Below are 18689 nucleotides of genomic sequence, written 5' to 3' on the forward strand. Positions count from 1 at the left end.
GAGAATGCATCCAGTCGAGGTATTTTTCCTTAAAGCAAACTTGGCTGCACACTTAGAAACCCTTCCAAACAGATTTTATAATTGAATTCTGCAGGAAACCCTTACCATCGGCATTGTGCACAATGCTGCAGTGATAGATGATGTCCCCAGGCCTTGGGGCATCTGTCATTTATGCTTTAGATGGCCTTGACCTTGATGAGGAGGAAACATTTATCGCCAACTGTAGGGCGTAATTGTTCTGTAAAAATAGAACAGTGCTGTAAATGCCCATCAATAAAGTTTATAAACAGTAGATAAATTATATATAATAGACACCAAAAATTTTCAACACTTTCAACTGAGGTCAGAATGTTAATTATGAAACATAATTTTTAAGCCCTCCTTATTTTTTTTAAAGATTTTTTGGTATTTCCTCCCACCCTCCTCCCTTCCTTCTCTTCTTTCCTTCCTCCTGCTCTTCTTTCCTTCCTCTTTCTCTTCCTTCCTTCCTCCTTCTCTTCCTTCTTTTTTCTTTCAAATTGTTTTACATGTAAATATTTTTTAAAACACTGGAATAGATTCTGACATTCTCACCTCTAGTCTGCCACCCTCTTCAAACACAGCCAAACACATTTATTTCAAAGGTAGGAGAGTTTTCTACTCACTCTTAAAGTTTGGTAGTCTAACCAAGTCCTCCAAACCACTGCCAAGGTTTCTTCTATTGAGTCAGCCAAGTTGTTCCTCTCTTCTCTTATTTCTAGAGTACTCGGAAGGGGAGTCACTCTTTTACATCGTGAGTCCAAGGGATGTTGTTGTAGCGAAGGAACGAGACCAAGATGACCACATCGACTGGCTTCTTGAAAAGAAGAAATATGAAGTAGTTTTGCTTTTACTTTTTTCAAAGTATTGACAGATCAGTAACAGAAAGAGGATAAAAGCATTTTTTGTAATAAATCTTTCATGTTGGTCAACTAGAATGCTCTAAGCTAATAATATGTGGGAGGCTAATAACTTTCCACCATGGTTTTCAGAAATTAGAGGGAATAAAGATGGCAGGAAGGTGGACTGGCTTTACTGTTCACTGAAGGAAGAGTTGGCTACGGAGGGAGGGGGTAGGTTAAATCCAGCCTACTGATGTGTTTCTTTGGTGGTTTTGCAAGGAAAATAAAATTGAGCTAGTATTTCAGGATCAACTATTTGAATATTTTAGTGAAATAATTTATCTTGTGCTTAGTTCATTTATATTGTGCTTAGTTCATATGTAGAAGTAAAGCTATCAAATTATACTCATTTAGGATGGTTTGAACTTTCTTTTTAGATAAAATAATGTTGTCCACTTCATTGAGTATTGGGTCAGACTAGCTTGAGTAGATAATGTCCCATCATGAATTTTTTTTTTAAAAAAAGGAAAACATTATTTTAATAGCCACAAAAGTACTGTTGTGGTGGTTTAGTTCGGGAAGCTGTCTGGAGAGGCTTATCTGCTAGTTAGTCCATTTATCTGGTGCTTCAGGTTTGTAACCACCTGACATAATTTGAAAAGAAATGTTTTTATTGAATAATATATAAACTCTTTGGAATCCAAGTATTGATACCAGTTGATAATATATAAACTCTTCGGAGTCCAAGTATTGATACTCCATATATTGTATTGGAGTATTGATACTTTATTGTTATTGATATTTAAAGGTTTAAATATCAACCTTTATTACCTTGATAGCTTTGAATCCAGTAGCTTCTTAAAGAAATAAGTTAGGGTTTCAAACAGTTGTGGTAAACTAATCGTTGTAAACTTAATAAAATAAAAATAGAATCAGAGATTTTCAAAATCTTATTGTAGTTATACCCATGTGTATGTATATAGGCTACTTTTTATGTTTCATAAAGGAAAAGTGCCCCTTGGTTAATACATGTCAAACAGATTTAGAATGACAGATGGATGTTTTGTTGTTGTTCTTTGAACCTAGGAGATTTTGTTGTATTTTAATTTGTGTTTGAAATGTGATTCCAGTATCCTAATGTGGAAATGAATTCACATGGAAATAAGAGAAGTCTTCATTTTGGTTGACTGCTTTTGTTTCAGTTTGAATTCAGTGAGGTTCACTCAACCATAACATTAAAAATTCCTGTGCTTGAAGCAAAAGCCATGGGAAAGCGGGGCTTATTTATGTAGCCCATAACTTTAAAACATAATAAATATACTGTTTATAACCTCAATATCTTTCTCTCCTACCCACTCCCGTTTTTCCCCCTCCTTCTTTGTCATGCTTTTGTAAACACAGGAAGCTTTGATGGCAGCTGAAATTAGCCAAAAGAACATTAAAAGACATAAGATTCTGGTAAGTATATAATTTTATTATTTGAAATATAACTTTACCTTTCAATAAGTTACAAGACTGCAAGTAATTTGAGAAGAACAGATTCTTCCTACATTTTGAGAAGTTATTTCCCTTGAATTCTCTAGCCTGTGAGGTCAAAATATTTCATTTTATTAGATCAGTTTCTGCTTGTAAACAAGAAATTTGAACACCTGCTAGGAGGCAGTCTTACGTAATTTGGAAACTGGATTTATAAATACCCTTTAAATACAAAGCTTTCCAGTTATATGTGACAAAGTTACTTTAAATCATAGGTAAAATCACATTATCATGAAATTTATCAAGAGAGTAGTTTCATAAAGCTAGATTGCTTCCATGTCTCCATAAGAACAGACCCAGTTTATTTTGTTATGGTGATTAATCTAGGACATCAGATACATTTTTATTACATTTTGGACTCTGGAAAAATATTGTGAATAAAAGACCATTTCTTTGCTAACTGTGACAATGAGTGTGCAGATGGAAAGCCAGAAAAGAAATGGTACTCTCTGAGTGTGAAAGATCGTTAGAGATCATCTAGCCCAGGACCCTGGTTGACAAATGCAGATTAGAACATTAGTCTTTTGTGGCTCTTTGGGTTCCAATGCGAATTCCTTCTGCCTGCACTTTCCCACCTTAAACTTCTCTTTAAAATTCTTCAAAATAGCCTAATTCTCAAAGAGTATACAAAGAAAATAACTCAGGAACTTATTCATTGAAAATTGTAGAGAATAAGGAAGAATTATCTAGAAATGGAGTAGTCCTACCAGTACAAGAGTATATTGAAGTAAGCAGGTCAAAACTAAGACGAGCTCAGCTAGTCAGTTGTACGCTGGATTTGGTAACATGAAAGTGACAAGTACATTTTCTGTACATGTATTATTTATTCTTGACATGCTTGGCAGAGTGAAAGTGAATAGGAGATGATGAAGTCGAGTAGAATAGAAACTATTAGGCTGGCTGCAAAGTGGAAAAGATTCAAGACTGCAGGTAGGGACTATGACATCATGGGCAGGTTTTTGGTAGTCCTGGGTATTTTGTGTAAGAGAGACATTTAACGTGCTTTTGATAAGGGGAAAGAGATAAAATCAGGTTAAGGTTAAAGGAACACAGGGAACAAAGGTTGGAGAAATTGACTCTGCAAAGGAGGCATCTCTTCTCTGAACCTGTAGACTCACTATAGATAGTGTGATCTGTGATTTTCAGAGAAATAAAGTTAGTCACCCTTTCTTCATCCTGTAGTTCCAACAGATTTGGAATATGATTTCCTACATAGTCGTCCTTAAAGTAAAATTGAATCAACTAAGAACTTTGGGTATTTCCCTTTACTCTTGAAATGGGCATGTCCTCTACATTAATCATGCCTGGATATTTCCTTCCTAGGACAAGGCAAGCAGAGAGAAATGGGCTTCTACCATTTCTGCCATCTAGGAAGAAGTTCCACAAAAGATTTTTTTGTATGTAAAGTAGAACTTAAAAATCTAAGTTTTTTTCTTTTCTTTTTTTACATATATTGAGTTAAGCTTCTAATGCAGATGCTTTTGCATGGAACTAATCTTTCATAAGAGTCATAAGAGGTCCCCTGTATCTGTGACACAGGCCACCCAAAATCCTTTCAGAACCAAAGTAGAATAAGTGAATGAGCATGAGTCCTGGGAAGCCAGTCAGTTCACTGCTTTGAGGCTGCTTCCTCATCAGAAAACGTGTGGGTTTGAATGTCCTGTTTTTCATTTTCACGTTGATGTCAAGTTGAATATTTCCCTTTCGAGTGGTGTCCTGTCATTCCTTTTCTCTTACAGCTTATCCTCAGAGATGTAGAAGAGACAGATAACTCATATTTTACAGATGAAAGCACAAGAAACAAGTTTATATCTAGTGATAACATGAAATGATTAGATTGTGTTTCTCATATCAGATTTCTTTAATAGGACATTTTTTAGAAGAGGGCAGGTTAGGAGCCATTAAAGTAGTAACTTTTAAAAAATTATGAATCCTAAAATTTGTGAAAATACAAGCATATTTAAATATGACTGAGAAAGAAATGAGCATAATTACATAAAGCAAACTGAAGTATAGTATGAATAGGTTCTTGTCAGCAGTGCTAATAGGACCCAATGTCATGGCTCACTCAGGAACTGAGACCCAATTTTCCGTCAGTTCAGTTCAGTTGCTCAGTCGTGTCTCACTGTTCGCGACCCCATGAACTGCAGCACGCCAGGCCTCCAGTCCATCACCAGCTCCCAGAGTCCACCCAAACCCATGTCCATTGAGTAGGTGATGCCATCCAACCATTTCATCCTCTGTCGTCCCCTTCTCCTCCTGCTCTCAAATCTTTCCCAGCATCAGGGTCTTTTCAAATGAGTCAGTTCGCATCAGAAGGCCAAAGTATTGGGGTTTCAACATCAGTCTTTCCAGTGAACACCCAGGACTGATCTTTAGGATGGACTGGTTGGATCTCCTTGCAGTCCAAGGGACTCTCAAGAGTCTTCTTCAACACCACAATTCAAAAGCATCAATTCTTCGGCGCTCAGCTTTCTTTATAGTCCAACTCTCACATCCATACATGACTACTGGAAAAACCATAGCCTTGACTAGACGGACCTTTGTTGGCAAAGTAATGTCTCTGCTTTTGAATATGCTGTCTAGGTTGGTCATAACTTTTCTTCCAAGGAGTAAGCGTCTTTTAATTTCCTGGCTGCAGTCACCATCTGCAGTGATTTTGGAGCCCAGAAAAATAAAGTCAGCCACTCTTTCTACTGTTTCCCCATCTATTTCCCATGAAGTGATGGGACCGGATGCCATGATCTTCATTTTCTGAATGTTGAGCTTTAAGGCAACTTTTTCACTCTCCATGTGTTCCAGTTAACTAGGAAATTCCTTTTTTTCATTTTCCCTAGGACATCGGCTTGGCGTATATAAACCACCTGGTGGCAAGAGGAGAGTATGATATAGCAGCACGGTAATCAGGATGTTTTCACAACTATTTGTTAATATAAATAGAATTGAGCCATATTAGCAATACAAATAAGTCATTTTTCGCAACTTATTTTTTTTACATTTTTCTAATGGGTAATTTTGAATAGTAATAGTTTTAATCACAGAATGAATTGATATATGTTATTTACCCACCTACTGTCTCATTTTTACCAAATGAAAAATATTTTTCTCAACGAAAGAGGTGTCAAAAAACATGAACAGTCTGAGATTTTACCAATTTTATAAGGCAGCCTGGAAAGATAGTCTTCAGGCCTACATTTCTGTCCCCTGATTTAGGGAAATGTGTTTCTTTGATGTGTAAATCAAAGTTTTATTCATACATAAACATTTTTTTCCGCATTATGCACTGAGGTAGAATTCTGATGTTCTAAAGCCTGATTTTGTAGTCCATTATTTAAAGCCAGTAAAGAATTGGTTTAAATGGATACTTATAGGTATGATGATATTTCTTCAGGGCATAAAGGGTCCCCAAACTAGTAGCGTTCCTCTGGTTAAGTAGGAAACAGAACAGAAACATCATTGGGAAAACCCTTATCAAAGTCTTCTGAAAGGGATTCATCTTTATGTATAAGTATTTTGTATTTTCTTGATTTCCATCAACTCACATGCAGTCAAGTGAGTACCAATAATAAATACCTTTATGTTCATTGGCACTTGAGATGGAAATTTGTCAAAACTCTGGGATAAGAGATTTATCTAAACCACTAGGGGAAATGACTGCTTATTCTGTCTCTGTTTATTTTCTTTATTTATACTTTCTTTCTCCCTGGGATGTTTTATACAACCAGCAAATGCCAGAAAATTCTTGGGAAAAATGCAGCACTCTGGGAATACGAAGTTTATAAATTTAAAGAAATTGGACAGCTTAAGGTAAGCAAACTTTATTTTTAACTCTTAATTTTTCTATGTAGTATATTAATATTGAGGGCTTCCCAGGCAGCTCAGCAGAAAAGAATCTACCTGCCAGTGCAGGAGACTCGGGTTCAATCTCTGGATTTGAAAGATTCCCTGCAGGAGGAAATGGCAATCCACTGCAGTATTCTTGCCTAGCAAATTCTGTGGACAGAGGAGCTTGGTAGGCTACAGTCCATGGGGTCGCAAAAGAGTCAGACATGACTTAGTGACTAAACAACAATGACAACAATATTAATATTGAAATGGAAATAAAATTAAGACAGTAGTAATCAGCTCTTTATTGGGAAGCGAGTACCATTTCACTAGAAAAAAAAGCTTTTAGAAATTAGTTACAAAACAGAAGCCTGGTTCATATTTTATGTGCATAAAATATATACATATATATTACATGTACAATATGTTCACTTTCTTATCTCCCTACAATTCCCTCGGTGTTCAGATGAAGTTTTAATGTTCTTTTTAATGAGTATGGAAAAAGGTATGGTCTAATCATAGTAGATTATACACAGAAGGCTTTTTGTACATGTACTGAATAATTAATGAATTTTCCAGTATTTTACTTACTGGAAGATAAACGAAACATTTTGACCAGGTAGCTCCAACAAATAATTTTGATATTTTACTTCTTTAATCTTTCAATTTAGTGTGCAACATCTAAACTAATCAGTAAAGTGTTCCTGTGCCTGTAGGTATGTGTGAAACATTTTCACTTTTCAGTTTTTGTGAGCCTTTACAGTGCTCTCCTAGAATTATGAGTATGCTTTTAAAAACTGCAGTTGTTCAGCTGGCCACATGTAACTTACCTCCTCCTTCTGTTTAATTGCCAGTCCTTGTCAGTCTCACATCATCAGTATTGATTGGGCCTTTCCTCCCCTTCTAGTACCACTGTCTTAACTCCCACCTGAGCTCTTACAAGGGCCTTCTGGTAGATCTGTGGACAACCCTAACCCAGAGTGAACATGTTAGTTGCTCAGTCATGTCCTATCCTTTGTGAGAGCCCGTGGTCTCACAAGCCTACAAGACTGCTCTGTCCAGGCAAGAATACTGGGGTGGGTAGCCATTTTCTTCTCTAGGGGATCTTCCCGACCCAGGGATCAAACCCAAGTCTTCTGCATTGCAGGCAGATTTTTCACCACTGAGCCATAGGGGAAGCCCAACCTGGAATTAGCTATTTGAAAAAACAGGCATGTTCCTCTCATCCCCTCCTGCTGAAAGTATCAAATCCAGATTTCCTTTCATGATCCCCTCTCAGCTTTCTCTCGAGCCTCGTCTCCAAACCATGCTGACCTCCCCGCGTGCATAGTGGGTGCTCACGGTTCCGTGCCTTTACCCATGCTGTTCCCTCTGCAAGGGTGCCCTTGCCCTTCTCTCTCTGCCTGACAGACTCCTGGCATCTGTCACTTCTGCTTCAGTCTCCAAGATCCACCTCTCCACAGCTTCCTGTTCATCCTTATTTCAAGACACTTAGCACGCAATTGGCTGTTTAGATATCAGCATATCTTCCCTATGAAGCTGTGAGCTCCTGGGGACAGTGCCCCAAGCTGTGGGTCCCTAGGACAGAGCATGGTGATCGGTAAGGTGGTGTACTGCAGAGCTATTTTCAAGTGTTTGGAAATTGGAAACTTTTAATACAGCACTGAAAAAGCTAAAAATGCAAGATGTATTTCCCCTTAATTTCAAAACATGATTAGATGTCATGTAACTTCTGTGACATTCTCTCTTATAACTTAGATTTTCATTAATTCATCAAGAAGAAGAGAGAAAGTTTACTTAACAGAGTGAATTTTTTTGATTCAAATTTATTCATACATGTAGACACCCCATATGTACTTATAAAAATATAAAACAAGCTTATTTGAATCTTTTATCTTCGTAATATTTTTCCAAAGTATTCTATTGCCTTAAAATTTAAAGTAAATGTATACTTTTATATTTGCTACCTATTGCATGCAGTACAGTTTTACTTTGCTACTTTTTAAAGTTTTTTTTTTTTTCTTTTTCTTTTCTTAGGCGATTAGTCCTTATTTGCCAAGAGGGGATCCAGTTCTGAAACCACTCATCTATGAAATGATCTTACATGAATTTTTGGAAAGTGATTATGAGGTATGACATTCTAACATGGTCATCTTGTTCTCAGTGGAAAATGTTAAGAAATCTAGAAAAATAGCCCAGCGAAGCAGCTGATTTAAAGGCAACAGCTTTGCAGCTTCTGTGTGGTCGATGAAACTGGAGGTACATACACTCTGATGACAATTAAAAACATGTCCACCTTGTTAGAGAAAATGTCTAATCTGTGGACATTCTGAAGATTCATTAAAGCTAGCTTCTTGATAGAGCTAAAGGAAAAGGATCAAGTACCATTTGGGGGTTTTTAGGGATAGAATAGCATCTGCTAACCATGCTTCTAACTACCCTGAAGAATGTAGAACTTTCTGAAACTCAGAACTTTGCCAAAGGAGGATCGGAGAAGTCGGAAGGCAGGAAGGAAATTGGAAGTGATCTGTTTGCTAATTGATTAAGGAGAAAACTAGTACTTAAATTGTTATCTACTATATACTCTGCACTTTTACTTGCCTGTTGTGATGTTAGACTCCCAACAACACTATGCCTAGTAATATCCAATTTTACAGAGAACTAAAGATTAAAGAGGTAACTTGCCCATGGCCATATATAATAAGCATGCCTAGGTTTGAATTCAGATTTGGTGTTTGCATGCACCCAACATGGACTTTTTTTTTCCAGCCACGTCATATGGCTCACAAGATCTTAATTCCCCAACCAGGAATCAGGCCATCAGACCCGGGCCCTCGGCAGTAAAAGTGCAAAGTCGTAACCACTAGACCGTCAGAGAAGTCTCCCAAAATGGATTATAATTTTTAAAGTTGTTCCTTTAACACACATTTATTCGGAAAATCTGTTTCATGCCTGCTGTATTCCAGGAATGTGCTAGGCACTCGGCATGCAGGTGTGACTGAAATGATGTGCATTTAGCAGTAGCTCACAGTCTTAGCTGGAGAAGGCAATGGCACCCCACTCCAGTGCTCTTGCCTGGAAAATCCCATGGACGGAGGAGCCTGGTAGGTTGCAGTCCATGGGGTCGCTAAGAGTGGGACACGACTGAGCGACTTCACTTTCACTTTTCACTTTCATGCACTGGAGAAGGAAATGGCAACCCACTCCAGTGTTCTTGCCTGGAGAATCCCAGGGATGGCGGAGCCTGGTGGGCTGCCGTCTATGGGGTCGCACAGAGTTGGACATGACAAGCGACTTAGCACCAGCAGCAGCATAGTCTCAGTCACACCTAAGCATGTAAACCAGCAGTTCTCAACAAGGGCGGACACCCTGCCCCACCCTCACTCGCCCGGAAATATTTAGTGATGGAGACATTTTTAGTTGTCATGACTGGGAAATTGGCAACACTGTCATTTAGTAGGTAGAGGCCAGCAAGATGCTGCTAAACATCCTTCAATGCACAGGACAGCTCCCTGTGACAAAGAATTCTGTCCTTAAATGTCAGCAGGACTGAGGTTGACAAACCCCAAAGATAAACAGATAAATTATTACATCATATGCCAGATCCTCTCATAAGGCTCTCCACGAAACGCTGTGGAAAGACTCAGCCTTCTCCTACTTCTGACTAGAGGGAAAGATGAGATTTCTGGTGGGGAGGTTCTAGACAAGGCTGGTAAGTTCTGCTGGGAAGATCCATACCCTGGTAGATTGCAGACCTGGGCTCCTGTTCTCCAGCTTCTGTCCAACCTTCACAGTCTTTCATAAAAGTGGTGCCATCTTCAGCTCCTACTAATGTTTAGGAGCCTAACCCAGTGACCTGTTTTCATTTTTGGTACCTCACAGCATGTTACAAGTTGTCCTTGCCTTCACACATTCTGATGTTAAGTTTTGAAAATAAGGAAGACTTTATTTACAACTTTCCTCCTTCCCACACGAATGTGCGGAAACTTGCAGAAAGGTTAATATAAATAGAAAGAGGCAATCAGAGAGGGCATGAGAAAAAGAACTGTGTTTTGAGTGCCTACTTGGGCACTCTTTTAACCAATAACTGAGTCCATTTAAAGAGAAGTAATAATGCAAATACTACATTCTCACTCTGAGATTATTTTTAGAGCTTAAGATCTAAAGGGACTTTTAAGATTGTAATCCTTTAATAACACAGGGACTTGGTCAGTTACTGTCAGCCAAATGTTCCTAGATATGTTCAATTCAAGCATTCCGATGCCTGCATCACCAATGTAATTCTTTTACTGTTTTAAGCCTGTATTTTTATCGTAGGGAGGGACTAAGTGCTTTAGTACGAATCAAAATTGAACAAAATATTTCTTTATTAATTGTGCATACTAATGGGATAGAATTTATTCATGTTCTTTTCTAACTAGCATGTGTTCTAGTGTCATGATCCAATCTTCCCTCCCAGCCTGGATCTATTCCTTTCTAGATCTGTACAGAAGAGTTCATGGTAATGGTGTACGCCATTTATGCTAGGTTCTAACTCATGCAGTCTAGGAGCATGGTTCCTATTTATTTCCTATTCAGTTCAATTCAACACATCTTTAGAACCTACCATGGTTGAGGACTGGGCTGAGTACTCATTTGGATCCAAGAGGAAAACACAGTCCCAGCCTTCAGTGGATTTACAGACTGGGGACACCATATAAAGAAGCTTGAAGTAACTAGGAAATATGTAAAACAGGCAGAGTAATGTGTTACTCTCTCTCTCTCTCATTATTGTCTATACTTATTGGAAAAGGTTTCTTCAGTGAAAAAAGACTTGTAATGGACTGTTCCTGTTTCTTTCCAATATGTTCTGAGTACCTAGAATAATTGTCATAAATATTCCATCTTTGTATACCTTCCCCCCAAAAAATAATTGTGAGTGTTCTGTGAAAATATGGGAAGAATAATGAACTTCATTTCAAAATACCAAAGCTTAGTATACTTGTTCTCTTTTTAAAGTAATGTAATTTAACAATAAGAAAAGAATTTTATTATTTGTGTGACTCTCTTACAATTCATTATTCAACCCTTATTTTTTTCCAGAAACTTGTAAATCTTATATCATTAAAGGTATCTTGTTGATTCATACCTGGAAAACTTTTGACTGTGAGTGGAAGAAATAAGCATAACTTAAAGATTATAGATGCTTTTTTGCTGGCCTAAAGCTCAACATTCAGAAAATGAAGATCATGGCATCTGGTCGCGTCACTTCATGGCAAATAGATGGGGAAACAGTGGAAACGGTGTCAGACTTTATTTTTTTGGGCTCCAAAATCACTGCAGATGGTGACTGCAGCCATGAAATTAAAAGATGCTTACTCCTTGGAAGGAAAGTTATGACCAACCTAGATAGTATATTCAAAAGCAGAGACATTACTCTGCCGACTAAGATCCTTCTAGTCAAGGCTATGGTTTTTCCTGTGGTCATCTATGGATGTGAGAGCTGGACTGTAAAGAAGGCTGAGCGCCGAAGAATGGATGCTTTTGAACTGTGGTGTTGGAGAAGACTCTTGAGAGTCCCTTGGACTGCAAGGAGATCCAACCAGTCCATTCTGAAGGAGATCAACCCTGGGCTTTCTTTGGAAGGAATGATGCTAAAGCTGACACTCCAGTACTTTGGCCACCTCATGCGAAGAGTTGACTCATTGGAAAAGACCCTGATGCTGGGAGGGATTGGGGGCAGGAGGAGAAGGGGACGACAGAGGATGAGATGGCTGGATGGCATCACTGACTCGATGGACATGAGTCTGAGTGAACTCTGGGAGTTGGTGATGGACAGGGAGGCCTGGCGTGTTGCGATTCATGGGGTCGCAAAGAGTCGGACACGACTGAGCGACTGAACTGAACTGAACTTAGGGTGTCTTCCTAGTCATTAAGAAGTTTATGAGTAATTTGGCTTTGTCATAAGCTCTTGTAAGTAATTCGTATTTTAGCTCCCATCATTCTCAGTTTCATGTTTAGATTTGAATTAAACTGTCACGGAGTTGATCAGATAGCAGTGTTGTGTAGCAACACTTGATCACATATAATGTGGATGATAATTCTGTGCCTCTAAATAGTACTAAGTGAAAGTAAAGTCGCTCAGTCATGTCTGACTCTTTGCGACCCCATGGACACCAGGCTCCTCTGTCCATGGGATTTTCTAGGCAAGAGTACTGGAGTGGGTTGCCTTTTCCTTCTCCAGGGAACTTCCCGACCCAGGGATCGAACCTAGGTCTCCGGCATTGTAGACAGACGCTTTACCGTCTGAGCCACCAGGGAAGTCTCCAAATAGTACTAAAGGTCAGATTAAAAATATAAAAGGCTTCCCTGGTGGCTCAGTGGTAAAGAATCTGCCTGCCAGTGTAGCAGACACTGGTTTAATCCCTGGTTCAGGAAGATCCCACATGCCACGAATCATGAGCCGCAACTATAGAGCCTGCGCTCTAAGCCCGGGAGCTGCAACTACTGAAGCCCAAACACCCTAGCTCCCATGCTCTGCAACAAGAGAAGCCAGTGCAAGGAGAAGCCTGTGAACCACCACTAGAGAGTAGCCCCCACTCTCTGCCATTGGTGAAAAGCCTGCAGCAAAGACCCAGCACAGCCAAAAATAAAATCATTTTTTAAACATTGTTAAGAAATATAATTTAAAAATACATGAAATTAAAAGTATTTTCTTGAAGGTACTGGTGCTTCAGGATTTCTTTGTATGGAGTTTCTACTGAAATTTTTAAATTTAATTTTTAGTTTATAGTCTACCAGAATTATTTAAACAGTTAAGCTTTGCTTTATAATATTAATAACAGATATATAAGCATGTTAAAAATGGGGTGGTTTTTGTGGCATTTCGTTTAATGAATAGTCCTTAACCTTTTACTTCTATGATGGGCACCAAGGGATTCTCTTACTTTGCCACTGGATCCTAATAGCTCCCTGATAACTGTGTCTTCTAATTATTAATAAAGGCTTCAGGGTAATTTCATCAGTATTTTTCATCATATTTAATCAGAGGTCCATAAAATCAGTTAAGCAGAGAATAGCCTAATGTGAAATATTGTAAGTGTTTATTTCAGTTTATGTTGGAGTTGTCTCATCTTTAATCATGCAGTGTGACCGGTCATTTTGTCTTATTTTCATTAGAAGTTGGCAGTGCTGCAAGGCTATTAACTGAATCAGGAAAATAAAAAAGGAGCCAAGCTTTCATCTTTCCCTGAATAGAATTATTCCTGGTCTCAAGGCTACTGAGAATTGCTAGTATTGGGGTGGAAATCTTGTCAGGACTTTTTTCTTTTAATCTTATAAATTACAGAGTCTTAAGAAGACAGAAACTTGATCCTTTGTACTTGATCCAAAGTATCATTTTGATTCAGAGAATATTTTAATGTTGTGATTCAGTGGTTTTATAAAATATGTCCTCTTTACTGAGTGAATCTCCTTCCCAGATCTCACAGATCAAACTGTAGTCATGGTCACATGAAGGAAAGTTGCAGTTTGAATAGAAAATACACAGCCTGTTGTTCTGATCTCTTGCCATCCTTCCCAGGGGATACTTGAGTAGAAACTGGACTTGAAACTATATTCCTGATTCTCTCATGATTTTTCTTCTTACCAAATCCTAGTACTTTACAGAAGCAAATTCCACCATGCTGTTTTCATTTCTAAGTATCATTTAAACCAATTAAAAGTAGTTCATTAAGGCACTGAAGTAAAGTGATAGTCACTCAGTTGTGTCTGACTCTGTCCTGTCTAACTGTAGTCCACCAGGCTCCTCTGTCCATGGAATTCTCCAGCAAGAATACTGGAGTGGGTTGCCATTCCCTTCTCTAATGGATCTTCCTGATCCAGGGATTGAACCCTGATCTCCTGCATTGCAGGCAGATTTTTTACCATCTGAGCCACCAGAGAAGCCTCATTAAGGCATTCAATGAGTTATTTAATATTAATAATTTTTTCAATAATGTGAATATTTTTGCTCTTTTGCATTTCTTTTCCATGGGGATGGTCTTGATCCCTGTCTCCTGTACAATGTCACGAACCTCATTCCATAGTTCATCAGGCACTCTATCTATCAGATCTAGGCCCTTAAATCTATTCCTCACTTCCACTGTATAATCATAAGGGATTTGATTTAGGTCATACCTGAATGGTCTAGCGGTTTTCCCTACTTTCTTCAATTTGAGTCTGAATTTGGTAATAAGGAGTTCATGATCTGAGCCATAGTCAGCTCCTGGTCTTGTTTTTGTTGACTGTATAGAGCTTCTCCATCTTTGGCTGCAAAGAATATAATCAATCTGATTTCGGTGTTGACCATCTGGTGATGTCCATGTGTAGAGTCTTCTCTTGTGTTGTTGGAAGAGTGTTTGCTATGACCAGTACATTCTCTTGGCAAAACTCTGTTAGACTTTGACCTGCTTCATTTTGTACTCCAAGGCCAAATTTGCCTGTTACTCCAGGTATCTCTTGACTTCCTACTTTTGCATTCCAGTCCCCTATAATGAAAAGGACATCTTTTTTGGGTGTTAGTTCTAAAAGGTCTTGTAGGTCTTCATAAAACCGTTCAACTTGAGTTTCTTCAGCGTTACTGGTTGGGGCATAGACTTGGATAACTGTGATATTGAATGGTTTGCCTTGGAGACGAACAGAGATCATTATGTCATTTTTGAGATTGCATCCAAGTACTGCATTTTGGATTCTTTTGTTGACTATGATGGTATTCCATTTCTTCTGAGGGATTCCTGCCTGCAGTAGAAGACATAATGGTCATCTGAGTTAAATTCACCCGTTCTAGTCCATTTTAGTTCACTGATTCCTAGAATGTCAACATTCACCCTTGCCGTCTCTTGTTTGACCACTTCCAATTTGGCTTGATTCATGGACCTGACATTCCAGGTTCCTATGCAATATTGCTCTTTGCAGCATCGGATCTTGCTTCTATCACCAGTCACATCCACAACTGGGTATTGTTTTTGCTTTGGCTCCATCCCTTCATTCTTTCTGGAGTTATTTCTCCACTGATCTCCAGTAGCATACTGGGCACCTAATGACCTGGGGAGTTCCTCTTTTGGTATCCTATCATTTTGCCTTTTCATACTGTTCATGGGGTTCTCAAGGCAAGAATACTGATATGCAGATGACACCACCCTTATGGCAGAAAGTGAAGAGGAGCTAAAAAGCCTCTTGAGGAAAGTGAAAGACAAGAGCTAAAAAGTTGGCTTAAAGCTCAACATTCAGAAAATGAAGATCATGGCATCTGGTCCCATCACTTCATGGGAAATAGATGGGGAAACAGTGGAAACGGTGTCAGACTTTATTTTTGGGGGGCTCCAAAATCACTGCAGATGGTGACTGCAGCCATGAAATTAAAAGACGCTTACTCCTTGGAAGAAAAGTTATGACCAACCTAGATAGTATATTCAAAAGCAGAGACATTACTTTGCTGACTAAGGTCCGTCTAGTCAAGGCTATGGTTTTTCCTGTGGTCATCTATGGATGTGAGAGTTGGACTATGAAGAAGGCTGAGTCCCGAAGAATTGATGCTTTTGAACTGTGGTGTTGGAGAAGACTCTTGAGAGTCCCTTGGACTGCAAGGAGATCCAACCAGTCCATTCTGAAGGAGATCAGCCCTGGGATTTCTTTGGAAGGAATGATGCTAAAGCTGAAGCTCCAATACTTTGGCCACCTCATGTGAAGAGTTGACTCATTGGAAAAGGCTTTGATGCTGGGAGGGATTGGGGGCAGGAGGAGAAGGGGATGACAGAGGATGAGATGGCTGGATGACATCATGGACTCGATGGACATGAGTCTGTGTGAACTCCAGGAGATGGTGATGGACAGGGAGGCCTGGCATGTTGCGATTCATGGGGTCGCAAAGAGTCGGACATGACTGAGTGACTGAACTGAACTGAACTGAATATTTTTATTTCTTCTGCTATCTATAGAAACATTTAAGGTTATTGGTTTTGTTTTTCTCCCCCTAAAAGTTGCCAAAGATCAGTAAGTAAAACTGCTCCCCAGTACTTTAAGTTACAAAGGCTAAAATTAGGAATCAGCACGGCAGAGGCTGCCCAGGACACTGGCTCACAGCACTGGAAGGCTCTGGAGACAGGATCCACAGCACTGGAGACAGGATTCAATCAGGGCATCTGGAATTTTCTATGAGAACCACAAAATTTGAAATCCAGAAAGAGTCACGGTAAGAGCAGGGGATAAGACTTGAACCAAAGTCCCAAATCCCTAAACAAAACTAGTTAGAGGCACCCAGTGGAAGGAAGATAGAGATGATGACTTGCTGAACATGGGATGCTGGGTGATTCCACCATGGGAGCCTAGCCACCACATGCAGCTGCGCAGCTGACTTGGACAGTGTCTGTAAGGTGTCAAAGAATGCCTTCCAGGTGTTTCAGTGAGTCCACAATGAGGAGAGAGCATGTAGACCTAAACTCTGCAGTGGTGCCTGATGGAAGGACCCCGGGGTCTCGCTTCCTCATGCATTTCATCCAATAATAAGAGCAGGGATAGTTCTGTCTACTTCACTTCTCAGGAATGGCCAATGGAAATGGATGTGTTCATTCTCTGCCTCTCTTGCTACCACCAAACCCATAGTCTGAAAATTGATGATATGTTCATGGACCAATGTTTTCATCATAAATGGTTTTGTGTGTTTTCCATGAAAACTTTCAGGCATTGTTTGACGTCTTGGGATTGTTTTCCTTCTTAAAGAGTGTTCTGTTTTTTCCCCATCGGTTAGGGTTTTGCCACGTTGATCCGAGAATGGCCGGGAGATCTGTACAACAATTCAGTAATAGTTCAAGCGGTTCGGGATCACCTGAAGAAAGATAGTCAGAACAGGACCTTACTTAAAACCCTGGCAGAATTGTGAGTATATTTTAATGCCTCTTTTCCCCCCCCAAATCGATCATCATGAAAAGTTTTCATATTTTAGATCTGGCAAACTGAATTGGGAGAATGCAAGTTTGTATGTACCATTTTCCTATATTCACTCTTAGTTGAAAAAACTTTTCATAAGCCTCCAGTGTACAGCTAGAAGGTAAGGTAAGGGAAATGTGTGAGACTGTACAGTTGTAATTTATTTCCCAGAGGAGAGGAGCTTTGGTCAGCACCACTTGGTGGAGGCAGTGGTTTGGGGAGGGAAGGACGCCAGGTCTTCGACTACTGCACGAGTCATTTTCTCAGTGAGGCCCTGGTTTCTGTCATTCTTGGGTCTGCAAGTTAGTAAACTTCTCAAACTGTAGAATCTTTATCTATAAGATCACTGGGGGCAGTTCCGTATGGGTTGGTTTTCATGAAATTTCTTAATCAAGAACTGAGTGCAGTGCCTGGCCCTGAGTCAGGTTTCAGAATATGGAAGCTTGGTCAATGCTTTTTGTATTTTGGGGCACTTTCAGTGACTTGGGCTTTGTGCTAAATGCCTGATTGCAGACAGACAAGGTATCCCCGTGCCCTAGGACCTTTGATTAGTGAAACAAGAAGCACACTGTAATCTCAGGAAGACCATCTTGCTTCAGTCCCTCCTCACACTCCCACCATCTCAGACAAACCCTTCTATCACTCTTACCTCTTTTGCCCAAGCCCAAGAAAAGTAAACCCAGTGGCCTAGAATCAGGGCTGTTAAGACTTTCCAGGAAAGGAGTGTTGTTTGTGGCACTGAGTCGGAACAGTAATCATTTTCTTCTGGAAACATTGTTCTAGTTTTCCTTGGATTCTTTAGTTATTAACACTAAGAGTACTGATAATTCTGTAGTACTAATAATGGACCCAATGCAGCTTAGCATCAATTGGCCTTTAGGAGCTGACTTGCAAAATTAAGCAATGTGAAAACATTGTTTCAACACAAAAACACATTTGAATTTTATACAACCTCCTTACAGATAAGCTTTTGGAATATCACCCATCTGTCAGCTGAATACTGTTTGTAAGAATTGTAACTTTCTATTACTAGAATAAGAATTTCCTTCATTTGGGGTCATAATTTCTTTGTATATGGATTTCTCTAAAACATTTTGAGAGTTTTCTGTAGGAAATTAGTTTTTGTCAACATTGACAGAATATTGACAATAGAATATTTTAGATTTTGTAACGTTTTCTCAAGGTTCTGAGAAAGAAATACTTACTGGTCACATATAGTTCAATCCCAAAGCACACTTTTCTAAATAAAGTTAATTTTTATCTCTAAACAAGTTTTTCAGTTTTCATTAAAGTAAAACATGATTTATTGAATATATCTTCATGTTTTATTAGAAGTGTTGATGAACATTAATGTAAAAATTTTTGTCTTACCAGGTACACCTATGACAAAAACTATGGCAATGCTTTGGAAATATACCTAACATTAAGACATAAGGATGTTTTCCAGTTGATCCACAAACATAATCTTTTCAGTTCTATCAAGGATAAAATTGTTTTATTAATGGATTTTGATTCTGAGGTAAT

General features: G+C 39.0%; 1 protein-coding gene across 1 annotated transcript in view; it reads left to right on the plus strand.

Annotated features, from left to right (window-relative positions):
- VPS41 (VPS41 subunit of HOPS complex) overlaps positions 1–18689 on the plus strand; it is a 204790-nt gene that overhangs the window by 160754 nt on the left and 25347 nt on the right. Inside the window, exons 13-19 of the mRNA XM_052638403.1 lie at positions 741–856; positions 2262–2318; positions 5234–5295; positions 6122–6203; positions 8259–8351; positions 16987–17114; positions 18540–18684. Coding sequence (XP_052494363.1) covers positions 741–856; positions 2262–2318; positions 5234–5295; positions 6122–6203; positions 8259–8351; positions 16987–17114; positions 18540–18684 — 683 coding nt within the window. The remainder of the gene's footprint in view (positions 1–740; positions 857–2261; positions 2319–5233; positions 5296–6121; positions 6204–8258; positions 8352–16986; positions 17115–18539; positions 18685–18689) is intronic.

This window comes from Budorcas taxicolor, chromosome 4 (genome assembly GCF_023091745.1).
Source record: "Budorcas taxicolor isolate Tak-1 chromosome 4, Takin1.1, whole genome shotgun sequence".
Lineage (NCBI taxonomy): Eukaryota > Metazoa > Chordata > Mammalia > Artiodactyla > Bovidae > Budorcas > Budorcas taxicolor.